The sequence below is a fragment of the Notolepis coatsorum genome (genome assembly GCF_963971535.1).
Source record: "Notolepis coatsorum genome assembly, chromosome: 6".
Lineage (NCBI taxonomy): Eukaryota > Metazoa > Chordata > Actinopteri > Aulopiformes > Paralepididae > Notolepis > Notolepis coatsorum.
In genome coordinates this window covers 48,553,817-48,562,950 of record NC_140170.1, presented here as the reverse complement: position 1 = coordinate 48,562,950, position 9,134 = coordinate 48,553,817, and the positions used below count along the sequence as shown (strand labels likewise).

Below are 9,134 nucleotides of genomic sequence, written 5' to 3'. Positions count from 1 at the left end.
TCACCATTTTGAGGTATCTGAAGGTATCTGCAGAAAAAAAGGTACGACTGTGGTGTTAGGGTCATTCTTGACCCGGCAAGGTAAAACTATACTATAAAAATACTAAATATAAATAAATAAAATAATAATAAATATACTAAACTTTTTTTCAGAAGTTATATTCTAATATTGTTCTATTATAGTCGGAACACATTATTATCTATGGGTTTCACATTTAGTATATTATGATCGAACAACCTCATTTTCATCTTAAAAATAAGGGACACGATGTGTCTCGGGGGCCATAAAATCAAATTACAATGGATTATATGGTTATGAATGCATACAATGTTAGTTAGGATGTATAGTATTAACTATATCGAGTGATACTCCTTTCTCTTTAGTGGTCAGGACTGAGTTAGACCCCGGGTCAACATTGACCCGCTAACAACGGTCAGTGGTGCCAATTCCTAACACAACATGAGGGTTAAAGCCCCATCTCTCTCCATCTCCCTCTTTCTCTCTCTCTCTCTCTCTCTCTCTCCATCTCCCTCTTTCTCTCTCTCTCTCTCTCTCCATCTCCCTCTCTCTCTCTCTCTCTCTCTCTCTCTCTCTCTCTCTCTCTCTCTCTCTCTCTCTCTCTCTCTCTCTCTCTCTCTCTCTCTCTCTCTCTCTCTCTCTCTCTCTCTCTCTCTCTCAGGTACGGCACTTGTTCGTAGACGGTCAGCAGGACTTGTCTCGTCTGGGGCGAGGAGGACCAACGTGGTCATCAGTCAACCTATCTAGAAAAGGTGAGACGCTGTTAACCCTTAGGAGTCTAACCTAAATAGCTCCTCCTCCTGAGAATTTCCCCCTTTTTTTTTGTTACATAATATAAAATTACAGATTCATACCTTCAAAATAAGCCATCAATTGTCAAATTTGAGACGATAGTTTTCAATCAATGTCCTATCAAACATTCTGGTAAAATCCTAAGACCTTTTCAGTATAGGACTTGAAGTAGATCCAAGTTCATTCAGCTATCTGATGAGAGAACTACACTCCCAGAATTCAATGTGATCATTGTCACTAGAACCATTTCACACCTGAGCAAAGGCCCAGTCATTCCTTTGTTATTCCAGTGTATGGACCCAGCAGGAGGCCTAGCCTGTGTGTGTGTGTGTGTTTCTGTGTGTGTGTCTGTGTCTGTATCTACAGTACTGTACCATATCAAAAAAAAAAAGTCCCCATAATGTCCTCTCTTATTGCAGCAGCAGTAAGTTCTCACCATCTGGATTGTAAAGAAATCCCACCAGTGCTATAAAGAATGTGTTGCTGTCATCATCGCATAAGAGGGAATTACACTAGGGCTTCATAGTCTTCGTGTAAAGTGTCTCTGTGACGGAACTCTACTGGACCAAGGCTTTCTACTCAAACATCTGGATCAGAACCTTCTTCTTGTGGAACCAGACAGCAGACTTTTTCTTTTTTGCTTGCACGCAAACGGTGCTGTCCAGGTTCTGATTTCATACAATACACACACCCACTAGGCAATTCAACACTGGCCCCTGTAAATATCCTAACCCAACCCCCTCCAATGTACAGTCATTTACCTAGTATGGTTTTGTCAATAGTCCAATGTACAATTTTGTTTGTTTGTACAGTGTCTCCTCCCCCCCCCCCTCAATGTACAGTTTTACTTGTTTATACAGTGTGCCCCCCCCCCCACCCAACCTCCAATGTACAGTTTCTATGTCAAATGTATATACTCCCCTTTCTTGACTCCTTCTGTATCACAAACAGTACTGTATTTGCAAATCTGGTATGTCATAAATGTATAGATGTAGCAGTACTGACTATCTGTATGTCATGTATGTCATATATGTCCTGATGAATTGAAAATGGGGGACCCTGATGTAAACAAGACGAAAGTCTTTCTCTGGTCTGCATCCCCTTAACAATTGTGTGTATTGAGCTGTACTGTATTGTACCCATTCTGCAATCTGTTAATAAAGTTTTCAATCAATCAATCAATCAATCAAAGCGCACCGTTCTACTCTAGAGAGAGCTGTCATCACCGTGATGCGCGCTTGAATGAACTGCGAGATAACTCATAACTCGTACACACACGCACTCTGTCTGCCATACAGTAGTTTATGTTGTTTTAGCGCGACGTGGGTATATACACGGGCGAGGATGAAAAGCATAATAAGACTACTTTTAAATGTCGGGTCCCGTGTATTCTCGAGAGAGAATGATAATAATAATAATAACCGTGATGCGCGCTTGAATGAACTGCAGGACCAGATTATAATAATCAACGACAGACAGTGAGAAACACAACCCCCCCTCTCGCGCTGAAGAATATGCATATTAGATCACTCAGTGATTAACACCTTGGTGTGTGCGCGCGTCCATGGATGTGACGCGAGATGTAGTTTTTATCGCAAATGGAGATTATTACAAGCATACCATCTAGCAAGAATTAAATGTATTTACAAGTCGTATTAGGTTTAGCAAGTTGGGGGACTTATACCTTACATGTCAAAGCACTAGAAATGGCAATTTTTCTATTTTTATCGATTTCTGAAAAGATGTCCTTTTTGAGTATTTAAGAGGGATTCGAATTTCTTTTGTTGTCCGCCGACGGGTTCAAAGCTCCAGCGTGACTCTTAAGCCAGATACTGTGTGGCTCCATCGGGTTTATTCATCAGTCATGTAACATCACACCAGCTGCCAGGGCCGGACTGGGGAAATAATTCATACCGGGAGATATAGCGCAAAATATAGCCCCAGTCAGGCCACTTTTTAAGCGGGGGGTCTGGGGGGCTTATAGCTTATCCGCAACAGTAAGTTACTTCCGGGGTAGGCCTGATTGGCCCCGACAGGCACGTGACGCGCAACTTTCTCTGCCGCGCGGCACGCTCCGCGGAGCGGAGCGGCAGAGCTTGCGGAATTATGTAACCGCCCAAATCCGCCATGATTTTCATTCGGCGCTTCAGCTCACCTGGCAGAGCAGCGGTCCTGCGGTTCGGAGTTGGTTAAGGTTAGAACGGTTAAGTTTAGGCGCTGTTAAGGAGCTGGTTAAGGTTAGAGTTTGTGTTAGAGAATGGCAATAGACAGCCTATTTCCGCGCGACAGCTCTCAGCAGCCTCGTTGCGCGTCCTGAGTTTGCCGCGTCACGTGCCTGTCGGGGCCAATCAGGCCTACCCCGGAAGTAACTTACTGTTGCGGAACAGTAACAGGCGTCTGGGGGTCCCCCACCAGGATTTTTTTTGTTACAAAGACTTCATTTCCTGCATTCTGGTGAATTTTAGTGCATGTGAATCACAAACTAATGAGCCAACAATTGCTTAGTACAATGTACTGTTATGAACCTCAAATAAAACTGTTGTGGCACTAGCAATGCTACTCTCTCCACCTTCAAAAAGAAAAAAGCAAGAGCACAACTATTTGTCTATTTACTATTATAATTGACTGTGCTGGCTTCTGCTATGCAAGCTGCTTTTCACTGTCGCTCCGTGTTTTTCTACCTATCGCTACCTTAATGATTTATTATAGCCCTTTCAACTCTAAATACTCTGTATGTTAACTCCCAGTTCCTATGGTACTTCTCCAGAACTGTGAATTTATTTATTTAGATTTATGACCGCAGTACTTCACCGAAAGGACAAGTAGCGAGATCTCTCCGTGGGAGGACCGGCGAGATGAAGAAGTCTCCGTCTTATCGGCTACACACAAAGGACTATGTCGGGCACTGCTGAAGTCGAGGATATTTATGAAAGGCGAGAATACTTCATACTTCATTTTGAGTTTTAACGAGACGGAAGACGACAGTGGTTTTGGTTGTCTGAGTAATAGCACAGCTCCAGGGCAACGGAACTCCCCCGTGTAGGAGAGAGCGACGGAAGCTGCCCCGTTTAGGAGAGAGCGACAGACAGCTCTCCTGTATGATATCTCATAAAGACCCCGGTTGTGAAGTGAGTGACCCACCATCACCACCACCACCACCATCACCACCACCACCACCATCACCACCACCACCACCATCACCACCATCATCATCATCACCACCACCACCAGCTAAGTACCTAGCTTAGCTTCAGTTTAGCCTAACCTGAAAAGACAGGAAATAAGGGAATATGCCGGGACTCGGCTCTCCCACAGAATGTACTAATTGCTTGAAGATGAGTATTAAGATTGTAGAGCTGGAGACTCTGGTTTCTACCCTGTACCAAATACAGCAGAATGAGCAATTCCTTGACTCTATGTTTGAAGCTACTACAAATATAGCCAACAATACCATGATTGAAACCTGGCCTATGCTAGTAGCTACAGAACAGCACCACCCAAAAGACGGTCCTTGGCACAACCAAGGAGCTAGACCAAAGCAGTGGATCACCGTCAAGGAAAAAAGGAGAAAAAAACGAACCAGGACCTCACCCCCGGTACCGCCAGGAAATAGTTTCAACCTACTCTCAGAAACATGCATATCAACACCCAAAGCAAAGAGACATAGAAGCGTGGCTAACAACGCTAACGAAGCAAACAGCGGGCGAAACGGAGCTCACGCTAACGACGCTAATAGCAAGAATACCGGAGCTCACGCTAACACTAGCGAAGCAAACAGCTGGCATGCCGGAGCTCACGCTAATGCTAGCGAAGCTAACAGCCGGCACATCGGAGCACACGCTAACGACGAGACGACGAGGAAAACAGAGCCACTAGCGACACGGCTAGCAAACACGACCCAGACCGAGCGAACGGCTAACAGCGAAGAGACTATCATGCGCCGAGAACGTCGCGGTAGCCAACGCCGAAGGTACGGGACCAGCGTTAACATGCCGGCTATTGAGAAGGCTAACGAGGCTTCACCAAGGCCACAGGACTGTGGAAAGAACCGGCAGACTAGGCCTAGCCCAAAAACAAACGGCCCCAAAACTGTTGGAAAGAAAAATACTAACCCCACACAGAAAATAGACTGTATACTGATTGGAGATTCCACAACAAGGTATGTGGAGATGGCAAACACAGAAAATATCTGTCTAGACAATACATCTGTCAAAGAGCTGGCCGAAAAACTTCCAACACTAATCAGACCGGGAATAACAAAAATTGTCATTCACTCTGGATCGTTTGACATCCTGCGAAAGAAGACTGGCACAGAGACTTTGAAAGACGATTTCACACGTTTAATGAACACACTAGACAAACATCAGTCTGTGTACACAAACACTGATGTGTCCATCAGTGGACCAATTGCATGCTTTCGCAGAGGACAGGAAGCATTCAGTCGACTCCTAAATTTTTATTCATGGTTAGGGGCTGCATGTCTCGTACACGGCCTGAAATTCATTGACAACTTCAATGTTTTCTGGAATAACCCAGAACGTTTTCAAAGAAATGGCTTCTTCCCAAATCGCTTAGGTTCAAAGCTCCTATCAGCAAACATGCGTCATGCCTTGATGGCCTCCAAGAATATTAAGCTCATACCAGCACGAGAGATAGTCATGAAGGACACAATCTCACCACGGATTACAGCAGCACAAGACGTCCCCCCCCCCCCCATATCACAAGGCCATCTCGTCTGATCAAATGTCCCCGAAAGCACAGTACAGTCAGTACGGTGCAGAATAGCACAATTGCCATGCCATCTCTCAAAACATACAAGTAATCCTAACCAGCCAATGGCATGGTGAAAAATATACACCATCAATGCGTTTACCTGCTATTAACCTCAGGGCCATCACGGTCAAGCCAAAGCAGACCTCCTCTAAAGAAGTCCAACAAATAAAATTAGCTTTCCTAAATGTCAGATCACTGAATAATAAAACTTTCTTAGTAAATTATCTGATTAAAGAAAATAACTTAGATTGCATCTGCCTAGTAGAGACATGGCTAAATAATGACACGGCTACATCAATAATGATAGAAGCTTGTCCACCAGACTATAACTTTTTTCAAATACCCAGAAAAAATAAAAGGGGCGGAGGAGTTGCAGCAATCTTCTCCTCAAAACTCTTGTTTAGAATCACAGAACTAGGCGAGTTCATGTCAATGGAATATCTTGCCATTGAACTAAAAACAGAATCAACTATTATTGTCACAATATACCGCCCGCCTAGACACTCACCAGTATTTATACAGGAGTTCTCTGAACTGATCTCACTATGTGTTACCGGATATGATAAGGTGATCCTAAATGGAGACCTGAACATCCATTTTAATAAGAAAACAGACTCCAAAACTATGGAACTAAAAAATCTACTGGATAGCTTTGACCTAATACAGCATATAACAAATGCAACTCACCGGCTTGGGAATACACTAGACTTAGTTATAACAACAACTGGGCTAAGCATAACAAATATCTCAATAACTGAATTACCTCTCTCCGACCATCACTGTATATTTTTTGATACTCAAATAACCCTTACTAAAACAAAAAAAGAAATCATAGTTAAAAAGAGGCTCCTAAACGACAAAGCTGAATCAAAGTTCATTGATCTTATCAGACTACATGAACCACACAATCATGACAGCTCTCTAAATGAAATGGTAGAAAATCTCAATGATGCAATGTCATCTATATTAAATTCTGTCGCCCCATTAAAAACGAAAAAGAAGAAAACTAGAGCCTCGCCCTGGTTAAACTATAATACGGTCAACGAAGAAAAAAGGAAATGTCGTGCAGCGGAGCGAAAATGGAGAAAAACAAAAACCACCATATGCTGTGATATATACAAAGATGCTTTAACTGCTTATAATAAAACCATCCGCTTAGCAAGGAAAGATTACTTCTCTAAAATCATTACAGAAAATGCTGGAAACTCCAGAATCCTCTTTTCCACTATTAATGTACTACTCAACACTGCCCCTACACCTCCTCAGTCATCAACGGTTAAGTGTGAAGAACTTGCACTATTCTTTAACAACAAAATAACCTTGATCAGGGCCAGCATTACTCATGATGGAAATAAAGTTGATTGCGGCAAACCGTGCAATGTAACCATGAGAAGTTTCACATGCATCACATTAGATGTACTCTGCAAAACTGTCTCAGAATGTAACTCCTCCACCTCAGACATTGACCCTATACCTACAGCTTTCTTCAAACGGGTATTTAATAGTGTTTCAAGCCCTGTGCTAGATATCATAAACACTTCCCTTAGGACTGGTATTTTCCCGGATGCCTTTAAAACAGCAGTTGTAAAGCCATTACTAAAAAAACCTAACTTGGATAGTAATGAAATGGCAAATTATTGTCCAATATCCAACCTACCATTCATTAGTAAAGTACTTGAAAAGATAGTTTCAGTTCAAATAAATTCCTTTCTTGAAGAAAACAACAACTTGGAAGAATTTCAGTCAGGATTCAGAAAATATCATAGCACTGAAACTGCCCTCACCAAAATAATCAGTGACCTCAGACTAAACTCTGACGAGAATAAGATCTCCATCCTTATACTGTTAGATCTCAGTGCAGCATTTGATACAATCGATCACGATATTCTAATCGATCGTCTTGAAAACCATGTCGGTTTCTCAGACCATGTGCTAGGCTGGTTTAAAACATACATCAGAGGGAGGAAATTCTATGTTAAACTAGGAGATCACATGTCTATAGAAAGATGGCGCCGCTACGTCCGGCTGCCTGTCTGTGCGCTCCGTCGAGACTGTGCATACTTTTGTTAATATTTATAGTTTTAAGAGTTTTGTCTGTACCAACAGTAGGTGCAATTAATGTGTATGACCGTCAGTCACTTATAGACATTGGATTACGGGAAACTTACCGACTGGATTACTCTCTGGATCAGCTCTCTGAACCGCAACAATGGCCCGTTGAGATCTTGAGGACATCAGGACCGGATCTCGCCCCCAGGGACAAAGGACCCAGACGGCGAGGAAAGAGAGCTGGAGTCCGTAACAGGCTGAGAACCAGGCGGCACAGGACACCACTACCCAGTATATTGCTAGCCAATGTACAATCAATAGACAATAAACTAGACGACATCCGAGCAAGGATTCAATTCCAGAGAGACGTTAGGGACTGTAACGTTCTCTGCTTCATCGAGACGTGGCTGGCGCCAGAAGTCCCAGACCACGCTATTCAACCGGCCGATCATTTCTTCATTCACCGCAAGGATAGAACAGCAGAATCCGGTAAACAACGTGGAGGAGGTATTGCCTTCATGTTGAACAAAAATTGGACTGACCCAACTAACGTGAAGGAACTATCCAACCACTGCTCCCCAGAACTGGAATATATAACCATCAAGTGTCGTCCTTTCTTCCTCCCGAGGGAGTTAACGGCGATCGTCCTGGTCGGAGTGTATATTCCACCGCAAGCTGAAGCCAGCAACAAGGTTGCGCTCTCCAGACTACACGACGAGGTAAATAAAATCCAAGAGGCGAATGTTAACGCCGCCATTTTAGTTCTGGGAGATTTCAATAGCGCCAATCTGAGAAAGGTATTACCTGACTTCTATCAGCATGTGACTTGCAACACCAGAGGCGGTAACATCCTAGATCACTGTTACACGCAATTTAAAGGTGGCTACAAGGCTCATTCTGATAGTGGCTTCGGTAAGTCAGATCACGCATCAATTTTTCTTACACCGAAGTACAGACAGAAAATTAAAAGTACTCCCGTGGTCTCGCGAGAGGTGCAGAAATGGGATGTGACGTCAGAGGATACGATCCGGTCAGTGTTTCACAACACAGACTGGAATGTGTTCCGCGACACAGATAACATTAATGCCTACACGGAGACAGTGCTGGACTATGTCTGTACTAGGGTGAAAGAAACAATCCCCACTACCAAAATGAAAGTTTACCCAAATCAAAAACCCTGGGTAGACAAATCCGTCCGTGAAGCTCTGAGAGAGCGCACCAAAGCATACAACGACGGCCTAGAGGCAGGCAACATGAATGACCACAAGGTGGCGCGATACAACGTAAGGAGGACTGTGTCAGAGGCCAAACGACGCTACAGGGATAAAATTGAACTCCAGTTTGAACAAGCTGACTCTAGAGCTATGTGGCAGGGGCTCAAAACGATGACCGACTACAAAGGCGCCTCCCTCAAACTGAACAGTGACATCTCCTTAGCAAATGACCTCAATACCTTCTATGCGAGGTTTGATGCTGGTAATAACAACACCAGCTCACAAGCC

General features: G+C 43.6%; 1 protein-coding gene across 1 annotated transcript in view; it reads left to right on the top strand.

Moving 5' to 3' along the window:
• mical2b (microtubule associated monooxygenase, calponin and LIM domain containing 2b) overlaps positions 1-9,134 on the top strand; it is a 217,785-nt gene that overhangs the window by 124,362 nt on the left and 84,289 nt on the right. The window contains 1 exon segment of the mRNA XM_084315549.1: positions 680-770. Within this exon segment, the coding sequence (XP_084171675.1) occupies positions 680-770 (91 nt within the window).